Genomic DNA, 18,697 nt, shown 5'->3' with positions numbered 1-18,697 from the left:
GGCAGGTCAGGTGTTGTTATAGTGACGGTGAAGACTTGATGGCCGAAGGGCCTCTTCTGCACTGTATAATTCTGTGATTCCTCTATCAGCAGCTTGGCAATACAAAACCTTGTATTTATATAGTGCCTTTCATATCCTCAGGATGTTGTAAAAATGCTTCACAGCAAATTTGAAGCATACTTTCTCTAACCTGTGGGCAGGAACAGTCAGGTTCTACAAACAGGAAACGCAATGTGACCACTTAATCTGTCTTGATGTCTAGCAGAGCTACACTTCAAATCATGCCACGCAAGCCCAAATGTAACAGCTCACTCAAAAAACAGCAACACATAGGGTGGCATGTGGTGCAGTGGTTAGCACTGTGACTGCGGTGCTGAGGACCCGGGTTCGAATCCCGGCCCAGGGTCACTGTCCGTGTGGAGTTTGCACATTCTCCCCATGAATGCGTGGATTTCATCCTCACAACCCAAAAATGTGTAGGTTAGGTGGATTGGCCATTCTGAATTGCCCCTTAATTGAAAAAATAATGATTGGGTATTCAAAATTTTTTTTTAAAACAGCAACGCTCACTACGCAGCACTCCCTCTGTACTGAATTGTCGGCCTAGTTTACGTCCTGAAGTCTGGAAGGTAGAACTCATAACTTTCTGACTCATAGGTCAAAGTGTTGCCGCAAGTTGACACTGCAGTATTAGAAAAGTAAGGTTGATATACACTGGGTCACCAAAAGTCTCCAATAGAATTGAATTTCCGTGTTGCCGGTTCAAGCGCAGTCCAGCCATACTGTGCAAGCCAGTGCATTATGGGATTGCAGGATCCAGGTTTGCTCGTGTGTTCCACCGCGGAAGCAATAAAAGACAGTTGCAATGATAATGCCTCCTGGAGGCTCCTTCAAAAGTGTACTGATTTAATCGTGAAAAGTGCCAGGAACCAGGACCAAAAAGATAACACTTTTAACCACAGTTTTATTGTTGCTTAGGTATTTATAAACTTGCTTAATATATCTGAACCTTTTGAGGTGATTGTTAAATTCAACAGATCAATAGAAGTGGCAACATTGGCATAAAATTGCTGGATATACTTGTTCACCAAACACGCTGTGGCCTTTCCAGTACAATCAGATTGGGAAAATGTTTACTTGTCCCAATCAGTTACAAACACATTTGTTGAAAGTGAAATCTTTGAAACAATTTATGGAGCAGGTTATATACAGAGTGCTGTGCCTTGAAGAAGCTTTATTGCTAAATCTTGATTCTTTTTTGTCCCCTTGTGCAGAGTCGGGCAAGGCAGTTTGTGACCAGTGCAACCCTGGCTACTTTGGCCCCGACTGTGGTGAGTGCACTGACAGCTACTACAATTCAGACAGCATCTGTGTGAGGTGTGAATGCAACAACAACACCAACGCAAACAGCAAGCAACCAATTTGTGACTCTAAATCTGGGCACTGCTTGAGCTGCACATTAAACACGACTGGCTTCAACTGCGAGAAATGTGCGGAAGGGTACGTGGGCGATCCCGTGGCAAGGAACTGCCAGATAGGTGAGGATCCAGTTTAAAAACACTTCATAGAATCATAGAATTTACAGTGTAGAAGGAGGCCATTTGGCCCATCGGATCTGCACCGGCACCCTACCTAACCCCACACCTCCACCCTATCCCCGTAACCCCAACTAATCTTATTTGGACACGAAGGGCAATTTAGCACAGCCAATTCACCTGACCTGCACATCTTCGGACTGTGGGAGGAAACCGGAGCACCCGGAGGAAACTCACGCAGATGCGGGGAGAACAGACCGTGCTCAGACAGTGACCCAAGCTGAATAGAACCTGGGACCAGGAGCTGTAAGGCAACTGTGCTAACTACTGTGCTACCATGCTGCCGTTCTGTGCTACCGTGCTTCCCTTGGGCATCATCTCTAGTACATGATTGAATGTGTGCTTAGATGGCTCAGGCACACAATTCAACTGACTCAGTTGTCTCTAAAAGCTGTCGGTGTATGACAAGAAAGCAGGGCGGACATTTGCTAATTTTCAATGCCTTTAGGAGAAGAGGCAGTACAATAGCACAGATTCAATTGGTGGATGATTTGTTATGTTGTAGGTGTATGTAGCACAGGGCTAAATCGCTGGCTTTGAAAGCAGACCAAGGCAGGCCAGCAGCACGGTTCAATTCCCGTAACAGCCTCCCCGAACAGGCGCCGGAATGTGGCGACTAGGGGCTTTTCACAGTAACTTCATGTGAAGCCTACTTGTGACAATAAGCGATTTTCATTTCATAACATAAGTGGCTTCCTTGTGGTGCACTTGACAAAGGAAGGTTCAGACGTGGAGATAACTTCAACACGTTTATTAAACTATTTACACTTCTATTACTCGGGTTCGACACTACTGCTAATCCTACTATAGCTACCCAGACTGACTAACCAGCTGCTGCATTCCACGTGGCGGGTGTAAGATTGAATCAACCCGGTGTCTGTACTCACTGACTGTCTCCACTGGAAAGAGGCAGATCATGTGTGTGGTGTCCTTTATATATGGGTTGGTGTAATGCCCCCCCTGTGGTCGTGTCACCTCCTTGTGTATCGTGAATGTCTATTGGTCATTTCCTATCTACTTGATCTATTGGTTGAGTGCGTGTGTGTGGTGTCTTTGGTGCTCCCTCTAGTGTCCAGCTAGCCTACATGCATTTACATTGCTGCACATCACCACATCACATCCCCCTTTTTTAATATGTTCATATTTTCTGTACACTTTAAGAAAATTGAACAAAAAACAGGTAGCTAAGGTAAGGTATATACAAGTCATGGGAACAGTGATTAAACAATAAGTCTAAATCATTCATGTGAGTCCATAAACCATCAATCAACATGGTCAAATGTCTCTCTTGGTTATGAACGCCATCAACGTCCCTGTGCCACAGGAACCAAGAAGTGGTCCAATCACTTCGCTGTCTGATTTGGAGTCCCTTTCTTTTTTCGATGTTTGTGATGGTGCTGTTGGATGGCACCTTGTAACTGATAAGGTGTTGACGTTGAAGAGGTACCATCAACAGTATCATTCGAGGTCATGGATGTTGAAGTTGGATAAGACTGTACATACTGGTTCTGGCCACATGCTGTGCTGGAAGGGTGATCCTGCTGAGAACCGTTGAAGCTTGTCGAATTGGAAACAGAATTGCTGCTCGCATAAATACCTGGTGATGGTGTGAAACTAGAACCTTGCATCTGATAGGAATATGCCGTCTGACCAGGCTGGGGTGCAGCAAATCCTGGGCTGTAACTAAGGCATCCAGTCTGTCGTGCAGATTGCGCTTGCGGTAGTCCTCCTTCGGTCTTGATTCCATTTTGGGCAATCCGTAGTGCTGGCCTGTTTGAGAATATGCTGCATAGACTGTTGGCTGCTCCATGCCTGAATACTGGGTTTGTCCAGCATGAGCTGTCATTGGCTGCACTGCTGGTGTGGAAAAAATGTGTGGATATAGCTGTGGTGAATATTGGTGTATTCCTCTTGGACTGTAGCCGCTGCTTGTTATTACTGACCCAGTGTAATTGTTAAGTGATCCATCTCCTGTCGTTGTGGCAACTACTGTCACCCTGAACGTGCCATCACTGAGGTTGTGGCACTCCCTGTCTGGAGTGAAGTCCGGCTTACGTGAATCAGAGTCAGCGTTTGGTTGCTCCCCATCTGGAGTCTGGTCTGTGTTGGTTTGTTGATGCTCCCCGTCTGGAGTCTTAGCAGGTTCACTGGAGTCAGCTGAGATTTCTTGAAGCTGCACGTCTGGAGTCGGTACATGCAGGAATGCATTGACTTGTGGAGAGGTTCGAGCGAATGAGGGTGGAAGTATCATGGTGTTACCGGAATCACCAGTGGTCTCACAGTGATCGTCAAGTGCCTCTGTACACACTAGCTGAGGTCTGTCACTTTGCACATCTTGCATGGGAAGTGGGATGCTGTCGTCACTCGTCTCACATACCGTGGATAGATTCTCAGTAGCTGCTCGTTGTTCACTTGTGTTGGGTAAGTTGTCAGAGTCTTCATCTGGTGGTGCAAACAATGTGGGTGGACTGTCATTGTCTTGCTGTTGTCCTTCATTTGGGCTTGGACTGTCATCGTCGCTTTGTTCTTCACTGTAGCATGATAGACCGTCATGGTCGTCCTGCTGTGCACTGGAGCATGGTAGACTGACATAGTCTTCTTGCTGTTTACGTGAGCATGGCAGAATTGCATCGTCTGCCGCTAGTTGGTCAGAGGAGGTTGCTGGACCCTCATGGTCTTGTTCCTGCAAGGACTGCGCGTCGGAGTCTTGCGTTGCTCCTATTGTGGAGGCTGTCCACGAGCTCACTGCGGAGGCTTGTGATACTGGAGTCACGTCTTGTGTGTGCAAGGACTGCGGTGTGGAGTCTTGCGTGTCTTCTTTCTTAGAGTCAGGACCCCTGAGCGGTGTGTGGACCACGCTCTGTGTGGCAGCAGGCCGCTCTCTGTGGGCTTGTACCGCTCTCTGTCTCTTGGTTTCAGGCTGCAGCATCATCCTGCACTCACGGGTCGGGATGTCGTATCTGCTGGGCTGAAGATCCTCAAATCCGAAGAACAAATCCGCGTCTGCGTCGGATTCAGTACGGGGTTCGCCAATGTGCAACACGCCTAGTTGCGGTTCGGATTTGGTACTGGGGTAGCCTCCCAAGGTGAAAGGTTCATCTGAGTCGTTGTCTTCTAGGACCATATCATCACTGTTTGCGTCGGAACTGGCATTCGTCGGAACTCGCGAGGTCCAGAGAAAATTTAAAGGTCGGTATCGAAGTATTCATGATCGGAATCATCGGTTTGGGCGTAGGTAACTGCTTGTTCAGGGTTCTTCGGAGGTTAATTTCATTCTCTGGCTCAATTTGAGGCATTGTGCTGTCATTCCAGGTAAAGGAAGGTTGTTTTACAGCTTTAAAAGATTTTCTCTTTGATTTGGGATGCTTCCCCTTTAAATGGGTGTGGTCCGGGGCCTCTGACGTCATGACGCATGTGACGGCTTCTCTCGCATGCGCAAACGGACCTTCCCGTTCTGTGCGCTTCTCGCGCAACTGCGCAAGTGCAGTCCCTTTAAAAAGATGGGCGCCGACCAAAATTGTTCTCTGCTCCGGGATTTCGGCCTCGAAGTGAGTACTGGCGCTTCTCTTACCTTTTCTTGCTGATTGGAGTGTGTTGTCCTCACAGTATTTGCCGAATTTGTCCAGGACTGCCTGGAAGTCGCTCCTGTTTTGTCTCTTGGAGAACTTGAATTTTAAAAACATTTCTTCTGCTCTGGCACCGGCGATGGTGAGGAGAAGCTCTGTTTTTTCAGGATCGGCCACTTCTTCTAGTTCGGCTGCCACCATGAAGATTTCAAAGTTTTGCCGGAATGTCCGCCAGTTTTCGCGGAGATCGCCGTGGCACTGGAGCTGCTGCGGAACCCGGATCTCGAACATCTTGCCTGGGTATTGTTGCTGGTTGTCACTGTACACTGAGGTATGGCTATATGGATTGAAACAGTTCAGTCCTGGTACCATGATTTGTTATGTTGTAGGTGTAACATAAGCGGCTTCCTTGTGGTACACCTGACAAAGGAAGGTTCAGACGTGGAGATAACTTCAACACGTTTATTAAACTATTTACACTTCTATTACTCGTGTTCGACACTACTGCTAATCCTACTATAGCTACCCAGACTGACTAACCAGCTGCTGCAATCCACATGGTGGGTGTAATATTGAATCAACCCTGTGTCTGTACTCACTGACTGTCTCCACTGGAAAGAGGCAGATTATGTGTGTGGTGTCCTTTATATATGGGTTGGTGTAATGCCCCCCTGTGGTCGTGTCACCTCCTTGTGTATCGTGAATGTCTATTGGTCATTTCCTATCTACTTGATCTATTGGTTGAGTGTGTGTGTGTGTGATGTGTTTGGTGCTCCCTCTAGTGTCTAGCTAGCCTACATGCATTTACATTGATGCACATCACCACAGGACCAGGAGCTGTAAGGCAACTGTGCTAACTACTGTGCTACCGTGCTGCCATTCTGTGCTACCGTGCTTCCCTTGGGCATCATCTCTAGTACATGATTGAATGTGTGCTTAGATGGCTCAGGCACACAATTCAACTGACTCAGTTGTCTCTAAAAGCTGTCGGTGTATGGCAAGAAAGCAGGGCGGACATTTGCTAATTTGCAATGCCTTTAGGAGAAGAGGCAGTACAATAGCACAGATCCAATTGGTGGAGGTGCATATGGTTCCACGCATTGTTGCACCAAAGTGCCAATCATATATGTTTAAGAATGAAGTCTAAACGTACCTTGAAGTCAGTGAGTCATGGCCATGTCTTCCCCCGGTGATGTTCTGCACCTCACCACTGCCCTCTGAGTGTGGGAGGACCTCTCACACTGGTCACAAGACAATCTGATTTCCTAGGTCTGTGATGGAAGTTTATTTTATAAAGGCTTCTGTGCAACCAGCAGCTCGCCAAAAAGCTAGCATGCACCGTTTAAAATGCACTCAGAGTTTATTAATGCGGATTCTCATTTTATATTGACATTATCCCCCTCAAGTTATTTTATATTGAAAACATTTGACACAAACAGACCATTGTGTACAGCGAGCTGAAAGTCTTAAGTTATTTTCAGGACCATTATGGTTGATATTGCGATATTCCTTTACGATAGTGACATTTAAGGGGCATCTTGACAAATACATGAATAGGATGGGAATAGAGGGACACGGACCCAGGAAGTGTAGAAGATTGTAGTTTAGTCGGGCAGCATGGTCGGCACGGGCTTGGTGGGCCGAAGGGCCTGTTCCTGTGCTGTACATTTCTTTGTTCTTTGATAGTGATTCGGATCATATTTTTTGAAATACTGCTGTAAACATTAATTGAGAAACTGCATTTTTTCTTTGCATCGTACGGCAGTTTTGATTAGACCACAGATACAACGGGAGGGAACAAAAGGGATTGTCAAGCATTAGTCAAAGCCCTGCTGTGCCAACTGCCACAGGCCCAAGTCAAATTTAGGTCACAAAACAATCAAATCTGACTTTTTAGTTTAATTCGCAGCAACCGACACAGCATGATCTGCAGAGCGGTTCCTCTGCTCTCTCCATGATAACAAATGGTCTTCAAGATCGTCTAATGTTTTTTGTTATTTTCCACCATAAAACGATACCACACAGAACAGGCCATTTGCTCCAGAATGCCAGTGATGACTCTTAAAGAGGTATTCCGTTAGCCCCAAAGCTCAGCAAAATTGTCCCCTCAAATAAAGTATTTATTCAATTCCCTTTCTTTTGAAAGCTGCTGTTGAATCGATTGCCACCATTCACAGACAGCACTTGCCAACAAGAACACACTTTTGTAAAAAGAATAAATCAATCTTTTCCTTCGATTCCCTCTGAACCTGTTACCACAAACATCAGAACACCGTTCAGTGTGGGAGGGAAAACAAACCCAACAGTTTCATTCATAAAGCATGGATTGGAAGGATCCATCAGTAGATTGCTTGGGACTTTTTCATAGGTGGGTTACTGTGATGGGATAGAGCAGGTCATATCCAGGGGCTGGATTCTCCTTTGGTGGGTACTTCCATTTCGTCGGCAGCGCACTCACGCCTTCGGATTTCCCGACGGCGTGGGGCTGCCCACAATGTGCGACTCCATTGGCTGGCTGCCGGCACGGAGAATCCCGCTGCCGGAGGGGGCGTGCCGCACCAGAAAACATGTGCGGTGGGATGGAGAATCCCGGCCCATATATTTGTTTTATTCATCCGTTTGATCAGTTACTATAGTACAGTGGCTCACGTATTCAGTCCCCTCCTTCAGTTTGACCTATACTTACGAAAGCCAGGAGCAAGGAAAAATAATAAATTCAGCTCACGCTATCATTCTTGATTCTCCAACACCCGCACTCTAAATTCCTTTCTCTTCAATTTTTGACTGAGTGCAACACACACACACATACAAAATATAGTACCCACATTATTAGGTCGCTAGCATCAGTTCACCTGAGTTTCCACAACTGGTTCGTCATGACAACAAAACTGAGTATCCTGGGATGTCACATCGCACCAATGTTGACATACGGAAGTGAGCATTGGACGACCAGTGAAGCAATGCAGAGAAGAATTGAGGCTGCAGAGTTGTTGTTTTTTTCAGGCTGATAATGAAGATATCTTGGACGAGTCACATTACCAGTGAAGTGCTGCTAGTAAATACTGAGACCAAAATAACAGTGCTGATCAAGATCGGAGACAGTTGGAATTTCTTTGGCATGCAATAGGAAAGAAAGACCAAAAAAGATATTTGGAGGTTGATTGCTGGCTTGTACAGAGAATGGATCGAAAATTGATGTCAAAAACTTACGTAATTTTCAGTTTCATCATCCAGTTCCCTTTCAGTTAGATTTGAGATTACTAAATAAAATTGACAATTTTATACAGCATTACTGTCATGTCCCCAAGACGAGAACGAGATCATAAACTGTTTCTGTTTGTTTGAAAAGTGGATTTTGCAGAACCAAAAAGATGATTGCTATAGGTCACATGATTCAAAAGGCAGTTTCTGGAACATTTTCTGGAAATTTAAGTTACAAGACAAAAGTTCAGTTCTCATCCATGTGGAAGCTTACATCTCTCATTGCAGGGACACATTACAATTAATAAAACCAGGGACCAGGACCTGGTCCTATAACAAAAGCAAAGCCATTGAAACTCATTATACCCACAGAAGGTGCTAAAAACCGCCGTTTATCACCTAGTATGAAAAATGTATTTTAACCAGAGGCATAAAAATAGCTCTTTAGCTCGTACAGCTATAACAACACTGGCATCGACCCGGCAATGTGTAAAATTGCCCATGTGTGACCTGTACAAAGAAACATGACAAATCCAACCCAGCCAATTACTGCCTCTTAGTCTACTCCCCATCATGAACAAAGCGATGGAAGGAGTCATCAACAGTGCTATCAGGTGGCACTTACTCAACATCAACCTGCTCATGAATGCTGAGTATGGGATCCTCCAGGGTCACTCAGCTCTTGACCTCATTACAGCCTGAGTTCAAACATGTACAAAAGAGCTAAATGCCAGAAGTGAGGTGTGACCAAACGGCGTGCACCAGGCGAGCTTACCCAGGATGTAGTGGCTTCCCGGAATCTACCAGCCTCTGCAGCAAGGCTGCAGCTGGATGCCATTCAGTAATGTGGACCAGGCGAAATGGCACCCGGGGGGTCTCCCAGGCCATCGGAGGCCAGCGATAGTGCGGTGTGGTTCCCTGCCCCTCCCCCTGGAATGCTGACACCTTGGCACTGTCAGCCTGGCACTGCCAAGCTGTCATGAGCACTGCCGGGTGCCAGGATTGCAATGCAAAGGTGCCTGGGTCCCAGGGTGGCACTGCCAAGGATCAGGGCCCGATGGGGGACATGCCCATGAAAGGAAGGGGTATGGATGGTGGGGCGATGCAGGGCAGGTACATAGGAGCCTCTGGGGGGTTGGATGATGGGTGGAGATCCTGGAATGGGGGAGGCTGTAAAGGGGTATGGAGGGCCTGAAGAGGGGGGACCCCCAAGGATCCCATAGCGGGGTGTCCTCACTTCAGGGGGGGGAGGTGTGGGGTAGTGCCCATGTGTGTGGGGTCGACACTGCCCATAGATGGTGGGTGTGGAGAACCCACAAGCTCACTTCGAAATCGGGGCACCCTTTCAAAATGGCGGCCCGATCTTTGAGTTCAGCTCCCCAGTGGTAAAACATTTTTTAAGTGCAGACTAAACCAGTGAGAAACTCCCCAGGTCCCAAAAAGTAACTGAGGGCAGTCTTTTACGGCCATGTTGCACCCAGAAAGCAGCTCGTTGCGGCACAGCGCAGCCAATAGCAGGCTCGAGGGGCCAGGTGGCCTACTCCTGCTCCTAGTTCTTATGTTCAATAGAAGCGGGATCACCTTTTAGCAAATCTGCATATTAAAGCGAGACAGCAGGTGTCACTTTAATGTGCAGATTCCCGAGACATGGGATCTATCTCTTTTGCTTCGGAGACCTTGGGCGACGCTGTTCAGTACTGGTCTCTACAAGGTACCATCCCGGGGGACTCCGATTCTCTGGGAGTCCCCCACGAACACGTTCCATCTGGTCCCTGTTTGTGGAGACCAGTACTAAACGGCGCTCACCCGCGGTCTCTGAGTGAAAGCAAATAGATCGCACGCCCGCCTTGGATACCTCGGGAATTATAGTAAACCAACCTCACCTCACTGTGTCACCATCAACTTTAAAAATTCTGCAAAATCCTGCTTCAGCTGGCTGAACCGTAGCTCCTTCGTGAAGAAACCCTCACTGGAATCTGACTTTCTGGATTCCACCAATCACATGAAAGAATATTTAAGGTATCGATAGCTGTAAAAGCTATGTGGATATTAAGTTGTGACCATTCCCCTGGTCCAAATATGTGAATAAACTAGGTAAAGTTGTCATTATTCCAGGTGACCATAGGTTGCTTTGCCCTTTGAGGGGGGGGGGGGGGGGGGGGGGGGAGAAGAGGCTTAACCTCAGGATCACCACAACTTAGCAAGGGTGGGAAGGCGGGGCCGGTACGGGAATTGAACTCACGCAGCTGACTTTGCCCTTCATCACCAGCTGGCTAGCCACCTGAGCTAACCCAACCTCCGATACTTCTGATTTAACCCGAAAAAGAGCTTGCTGCAAGTCGCATTCAAATTGACCTCACAGAACAGAGGGTTTGAGAAACATGCCACAGTCTATTTGGATACCAGATACCTTCACAATAAGATTTTGATTTCAAAGTCAACTTTGATAAATGCTATAATAAGCGAGCAAGCCGGTGTTATAGGATTCATCACAGTTTTTTTCATTCATGCCAAAAATCAATATCAGATCCATCATCAACATGAGTGAACTATTTATAAAACTGACACGTGTAAGCTATGTTTCCCAGTTGATTAAATAAACATTTGTATTGGTAAATTATCACCATAATATGATTTTTTGTTTTAGATCACTGAACTTTTGCAATGCAAGTGTAACATTTTAGAAAAAGACAGATTTTATTGCTGCTGGAAGGTGCTGACTTGGCACCTGCTGGGCATTTAATCAAATATCAGATCATGAAATAAGCTGCTGATCTCACCTTTTGACAGCAGGGATCACCACATGGAATGCTAAATGTGTTGGCTTTCGGTACTTTGTAGTTTCCGTGCATACAATTCGCAATATAGAATTCAGCGACAGGGATCTGACACTCTTTTAAAGAACAATACAATTAATTAATTGTAGTTATTAAGGATTCAGTGTTGAAGTGCTCATTCATGATTCAAAATGAATGGCAGGTGTTGCCACTTTATTATCAGACCACAAGCTGCGAGTATGTTTCTTGCATTGACCAAATGAACACACAACCAGTACGTTAGTTCAAAAGACAGTTTATTATAAAACACAAGACTTATTTCTATGTGCAATAATACACGCGGCTACGTATTAAACTACACGTATCAACTAAGATGACCTTTACTTAACTTCTGGATGACCGGCTCTGTGCGGGTAGATAAGGCCTTTATCTGAATCCCCACGTGTGTCAGCTGGAAATCGTCAGTTTCGTCTTGGCTGCGGCTTGTCTCTCTCTCTCTCAGGTAGCGATCGCGGATCTTGAACTTGGCTGGTCGTTATGCTGCAGTGGGTGTGGGCACAGGTCGATCCCAAAAGAGGCCGATCCCTAGTGCGCAGGGCTTCCTATCCTTCTAAGCGATTTTCATTAAATTTCATTTCTCTTTCGCGCCCTTTTGGGCGGGGTTAACTAAGGGGCCAATGGATCGATAGAGTCTCAATCACTCTGATCGGTACCGGCCAATTAGGGGCGGGTACCTTGATGGCAGGGCGGGTCCTAGTCATTATTGTTCCAAGTGCGTATGCCTTTCCAAATAAGAGGGAGCGGCGCCGGGGAGTCTGCTACTGTTGCTATTCCTTGTTTTGAGTCTATTGTCCTGGGGAAATCGGTGATTGACCTTTTAACAGGTGCAGGTTTCAGTTCGGTCTGATTTTTCCTTTGCACAATACACAGGGGCTGTGCACTGTCTGTGTCCTGGCTTTCCCACAATTCCCATCACCCTTTGCAGGCAGCCATTTTAGATGGCCACACAGGCCACTGCTGACTGACTCCGATTCATTATATAATCTGCTAAATGCGTCTTTTTTAACACTGTTGTCCAGAACATTACTGAGGATTGGTACAAACGCCTGGGCATTTTTGTTACAGTGGAACAGTTTTCTGAGCCACTTTGCCATCAGCAAATGCTATTCAGCTAATGCACACTGCTGCTTTGGTGATTCAAGTGCCTTCAACGAGCATGAGAGCAGTGAGATTTTCTTTTATATCTCTTAAGGTAGGATTTTCATTCAAGGCATTCAACTCCAGAAGTGATGGACAAGTGAAGAAGTAAATGAGAGGAAATCTATCTCCAGCTGCCTACACGCGGCTGGGGGCGGGGGAAAGAAAGAGGACATAGGAAGGTTAAGGATGCGTAGTTATAACATAATTTCTCCTTATGGTATGGTACTTACTATTTAAGTCTGGGTGGAGATAAACAAATGTATTTACTCATGGGGAATCATTTCCCATTATGAATGGTTCGGAGACTAACCAGTCACGTACCATTTCTGGTATCTTTCTATGGAAAGTCCTGTTGTAAATACAGTCTTATGGTTGCTCTGTTGTTAGGAATAAGAGATTTTACCTCGACAACTGCACCACAACATCTAAAGACAACAAAGTGGCTGTATTCTAGTCTTCAAAACCAGAGAGTAGCCGTCCCCTGAAAGTGTCAAACAAGTTCTACCCGAATTCTAAAGATCATTTAGTGACTTAGAGAGCATTGCGAGAAAGGGGATTTACAGTGCTGATCGGGATTTACTTAGTTCTTGAGCTGTCCAATAATACAATAGATGTCTGTAGCCTGTCATAGATAGAACTGATATATTCGTCTTGCCTGGTTTATTAACCCTTTTCCTTTTCTCTGCCCTCCCATCTCGTCCAGAAGTAACTACAGTGCCGACAACAGTCTCCACTCCGACATCCACACCTTCAAGTACCACCATAACAATATCGCCGTCAACTGCAGTCACAAACAGTACCTCAAGTACAAAGACCCAGACATTGCGGTCAACCTTATGGAGCCTGTCTCAAAGCACAGTAAGCACAGCTGAACCAGTGACACCCGAAATATCATGGACTCAGTTTAACATCGCAGTGCTGGTAGTAATTATTGCTGTGGTCGTCCTGCTCATGGGTTTTGTGGCAGGTGTCTATGTTTACCGGGAGTACCGAAACCGGAAGTTAAATGCTCCATTTTGGACAATAGAGCTCAAAGAGGATAATATAAGCTTTAGTAGTTACCATGACAGCATCCCCAATGCTGATGTTTCAGGGCTGCTGGAGGATGATGTGACTGAAGTGGTTCCGAATGGACAGCTGTCTCTTTCAACGCCAATGAACTCGTACAAGATATAAGAAGAAAAAAATATCGCTGAAGAAGTAGGATTGGAGAAAGGACAACATACAATGGGCTAAGCAGTCGAGCTGTGGCTGTGGTGTAAGGCTGCCTGCTTCCTTGAACTGAATGGGTATTCGAGAGAAGCCCAGAGCCTGAGAAACAGACAGGAATTTACATTTTTGTTTACTCCATACACGAGTGTAAAACACCCCAAAAATAAGTTTCTATTTTTGTACAAATTTAAGATACAATGAAGTCTAGGTTCAAATCCTCTCCCAATGTGGAGAAGGTAGATGATTATTTATCAGACTTTCCCTACCCACAAGAAACTCGCCAGTATTGTGCATTGCAGTGCAATTGAAAGACTTCTACTCCTGTGAGATTAGGGTATGTCATTTTAATCAAAATGATTGAATTCTTCATCCAGGACCAGATGAAAAACTCGTGATTATTAAAGTCATTATTGCGTCATAACTTGCCACAAGTTTGCAAGCAGTGAACAGTTAATAATTGTTACCAAGGGAAAACGGCAATAATCGAGTTGTTCCCAGTTGAGATTGCATTGGAGCAGCTACTGCGGTCACACAAGAACTCTGGTCTCCTCGCACACAAGGCAATGATGCCTATTGATGTCATGCCCTTGCAACCACATCGGAGCTTGCTGCAAAAAGCTGAACGAATGGTCACTTCCAACAGAGGGTGGTTTAGTGCAATTGTAAATTTCTGCGAAGAAAGTACATTGAGGACGAAAGCTAATCTCACTAATAGTTTCTTTAATTTGACACATGTAGTGGACCACTACCAACCTGCACCACTCTGTAATTAATCTTTATTAATATTGAGGAAAGATCGTCAATCCAATGTCTTAAAATTAGATTTGCAATTAGAAAGTTAAGTCCGCTTTGGGTGCACGAGTCAATCTGGATCAATCCACCAGTATAACACCAAAGAGGTTGCAGGAAACAAATGATATACTCAGACTGTCTTACCTGAAGTTACATCATTGGGAGCCTGTGGTTCTTCAGAATAAGCAGTGAAAAGGAGTAACTAGCCGAGGCACCACCAGCTAACTGAGAGGCTTCAATTCTTAGGTCACTTGGTTTTCTTCCTGTATAGGTTTGAAGTACCACCCATTAGTGTTGATGCAGTATCCCCATTCCAAGTTCATCCTTTTTAACTCTCTGGCCTCTGTATCCCATATTTACTGTTCCTTTGTGAATGAGAGGCTTTGACAACAGGAACTCTGACGCTTTGTCCTCAGGAGTCTATCACTCTGGTAGTCAGCGGTCCAGTATCATTGAAAGAGGAGATGTGAAGGTTGAAATACCCATTGATCTTTTACAGTGGTGTAAATGTTTAAACAAATATTTTTAGTGGTCTTCTTTGATATCAGTCTAGTCTTTTCTTTTTCAAGCCCCCCGCCAACCCCCATTGGTGGTTTGGGCCTGACACATAGTTAACTTGGTACTATCCAGCTAAACAATGTCATGATGCTTTAATGAAGTGCATTTGCATATGTGGAGGTTCCAAAGTCATTTAGTTCTACTGCACAGAACATAACCTGCCTCTGACACCACTGTGTCACCAACACCCTCTCACACTTGGCACATGAAGGCTGAATTTCTCCAGTCCTCTCAAACGTCAGGACAATATCCCCTTAGATAATCTGTACATGCACCACTCCTGTCCTCGCTAGCTTCGAGCACATTGCCTAACTCAACCAAGATCTTGTTCAGCTGATGTCCAAATCGCTCCCTGGCCTTGCTCTACTTTATGCTGTTTCTGCAATCATTTCTATTATCATAGAATAATACAGCACAGTAGCTCATCATTCGGTCCATCATATTTGTGCTAGCTCTTTGAAAAGAATTATACAATTAGCCTCACTACCCTATTCTTTCCCCATAACTCAACATTTATTTCCTTTTCAAATGCTTATCCAGTTCCTTTCTGAAAGTCATTATTGCACCATAACTTGCCACGTAAAGAAACCTATTTCCCTCATGTGACTTCTGTGGCCAATTATCTTAAATCTGTCTCCTATCCTTACTGACTCTTCTGCCAATGGAAACAGTTTCTCCTTATCTACTCTCATCAAAACCTTTGGTCAAACCCCTCACATTTATAAGGAGAACAACCCAAGTCTTTCTGGTTTCTCCAGCTGACTGAAGCCTGTCATGCTAGTACCATCTCATCTCCTTGTACATGCTAGTACCAATCCCCTCTGTATTCTCTAAGGCTGTGATGTTTATCCCCCAAAATGTGGTGCCCAGAATTGGAAACCCTTTCAGTTGAGATCTACCAATGCTTCATAAAAGGAGTTGGTTGTTACAAGGCTTTCAGGAACTTCACAAAACAATTTTTTTGATTTACAAGCTTGGACCCTCTGCTCTTTGGACCGTGGTCCACCATGAATCCCTCACCTTCCCTTCATTCCATTGTTATTAATTGTGACTTCAGCCATGACAGCCTCACAACGGTTTTTTAAAAATGTATACCAACAGCGAGGATGTTCTTCAGATCTCACGTATATACCCGCGCAGTTACCGGGTACAAATCGTCAGGTACCCAGCATGAAAACATGGAAGATGATGGTGTCGTGGTATCATTACTGGGCTAGTAACCCATGAGCCCAGGTTAACGCTTTGGGGATATGGGTTAAAATCCTGCCATGGCAGCTGGTGAAATTGAAATTCATAAATCTGGAATACAGAGTTAGTCTCAGTAATGGAGACCATGGCAACCATTATCAATTGTTGTAAGAATCCATCTGGTTCATTAATGTCCTTCAGGGAAGGAAGTCTGCCATCGTCACCTGGTTTCACCCACATGTGACTCCAGCAACCCCCCCCGCCCACCCTCCCAGCAATGTGGTTGACTTTTAAAAAGCTGTCCGAAATGGCCCAGCAAGCCAGTCAGTTTGAGCGGAATTAAGGATGGGCAACAAATTCTGACCCTGCCAGCGATGCCCTCATCGCATGAAAGAGAAAAAAGAAATTATTAACCGGGTTTCATCACAAAATGGCGACAAAACTCCAAACGTGGAATGGAAATTGTAAATTGTTAAAAAAGATGATCTAAGCAATGGACATAAATTACTCAGACAGATCCTCGACACAAAAAAACTTGGCAAAATATATTCTCCTCAAGTGTTCAAAAGCATGAAGTCGCACCCAGCAGTTACTCGAGGGATACATTCAATACGTCTTAGTTTCAGCATTTTGCAGACTGTTAAGTTTATAATTGCTTAAGTCTTCAGCCCTGGAAACGTACAGCTATGTGGTAACTAGTTCACTTATCTCTTCATTTGTGTTGAAGCCGTTTGATTAATTAAAAAAAAAAGAAACATTAGAGTTAGGGGGAAGTAAACGCAACAGCAGATAAAAGCACTTGCTTTCATTGTACAGTTGTTCATGCAAACTGGTTGTTACAAGGCAAGTTTATAAACAAAAGTGACAACAACATTTGTAAATACTTGTATTTAGAACAGAGTGTGAGTTTAAAGATGTTTATTGACAGAGTACATACTTCTCAAGAGTACATACTTCTTCCCTTGAATGTTAAGTGTTTGTATTTAATGTATAAAAAGTATAGAACCCTTAAAATGATGCTGGCTTTTCAACACTGACTTAACACGTTGCTAAGTTTGACTGAAAGATTAGCGATATTGTACCTATCTGAAGGCTGGTGCTGGAGGAGAAGCTACAGCCTCCACTACTGTAATAGCAAATCAGTAAGAACCAGTAATATTGCTACTTACTTGAGATGTGCAAATCCATGCATTTCACATCTATATTTTGCAAATCAAGTGAGAATATTTTCTGCCTGCGCATCAATTGCGGATTCTCAGCTTGTCATGTGGAATTGAAGGGATATGCCACCATCTGATCAATCGTCTGAGAAGACTGTTCACACATTGATATACAGAAGAATGCATAATAATATACTGTTTCATTGACACCTTCAGTCATGTCTGTTGCGTATGTTTTCAAAATATAAATATGAAAATGCTGGTGTCTCACAAAATTTTAATCTGTGTTGCAAGTGTTGAGAGCATAGCACAGCTGCATGATGATATTCTTGTTCCAAAACTGCTCGAAAAGCAAAAGCACACCCAACCAAAACTTGTGTGTACTTGAGTGTCTAATTTCGGAAACTCCTTTCCTGATTCCATGGTTTCATGGGACATTGGTTGTTAATACATTCCATCCAAGCTCTCACTCAGTATCTGTTTTCTCACACATACTATGACAACAAAGTACACAGACGAAGGCTTACAAATTTAAATGAAAGCGATAATCACCCAGGGGCAATTATATTGAAGCCGGTGTTTGTCAAGTGCAAAGACAATCCTAGCCCCGGGCAGCTACATTTCTACACCATGTTTACCAGGTTACTGATGCTGAAAATACTGGGATTTATGCATCAGACATGTACATTGGTGTCAGACATTGGCACAATTAATTAAATTGGCTCAATTTTTACACATTCCTGAAACAACCTTTCTTATGGAGCAGCTTTGCAATATTGTGCAACACAATTATAGTGGGAGAAAAACAATAGAGCAGATGGCAGGAATGGATGTGCAATGGATGCTTCTTTCCCCCCACTGCCCTGTAACCAAAATAATTACTAAAAAAAAAGTCCTTGTGGATGAGCGTATAATTACTGGATTTTTTTTTTTAAATCCCAGGACTTCTATAATTTTGTAATCCCTGATTCGTGTTTACCAACATACTGAAACATGACCAGCAAATAAAAGAGGTTTAAACAAAGTCTTTTGGGTGTTCTTTGCATTGTTCCCTAATTATCTGGTTCCTCTAGTGCTATTGGCGGACGGGGAGCAGGTGGTGAGGTGGGTGGAACACTTTCAGGGAGATCCTCAACCAGCTCAACCCCAGCTCCACAATGGAATTAGATGACGGCATTGTACCTCAACATCTGAAGGCCAAACCTGGGAGAAATTGCCAGATCAGAGGTTCAACGAACCATCAAGAGCCTGGCGAACAACAAGGCTCTGAGATCGATGAAATACGACTCTCAGGAATCTGGTCACAGCAGATTTCACCAATCTATTCAACAAGATGTGGACTGCAGAGGACATCCCGGATGACTGGAGCTGAGGGGTAATGTGAAGCTGCCAAAGAAAGGGAAACTCGCTGATTGCAACAACTAGATGGGCATAACCCTGCTGTCAGC

General features: G+C 44.6%; 1 protein-coding gene across 2 annotated transcripts in view; it reads left to right on the top strand.

The window, feature by feature from the left end:
• The window catches only part of LOC140399127 (multiple epidermal growth factor-like domains protein 9), a 455,879-nt gene extending 437,606 nt beyond the window's left edge, over nucleotides 1–18,273 (top strand). The window contains exons 5-6 of one of the 2 annotated variants that reach the window (XM_072488324.1): nucleotides 1,275–1,538; nucleotides 13,046–18,273. In XM_072488324.1, coding sequence (XP_072344425.1) covers nucleotides 1,275–1,538; nucleotides 13,046–13,515 — 734 coding nt within the window. In that variant the 3' untranslated portion in view covers nucleotides 13,516–18,273. Of the gene's footprint in view, nucleotides 1–1,274; nucleotides 1,539–13,042 lie in introns of both variants that reach the window. The other variant, XM_072488323.1, reaches the window with a different exon arrangement.
• Nucleotides 18,274–18,697: the final 424 nt, after the last annotated feature.

Source organism: Scyliorhinus torazame, chromosome 22 (assembly GCF_047496885.1).
Source record: "Scyliorhinus torazame isolate Kashiwa2021f chromosome 22, sScyTor2.1, whole genome shotgun sequence".
In the NCBI taxonomy this organism is placed as follows: Eukaryota; Metazoa; Chordata; class Chondrichthyes; order Carcharhiniformes; family Scyliorhinidae; genus Scyliorhinus; species Scyliorhinus torazame.
Note: the sequence above shows the minus strand (reverse complement) of the source record. Positions and strands in the feature narration are given on the sequence as shown.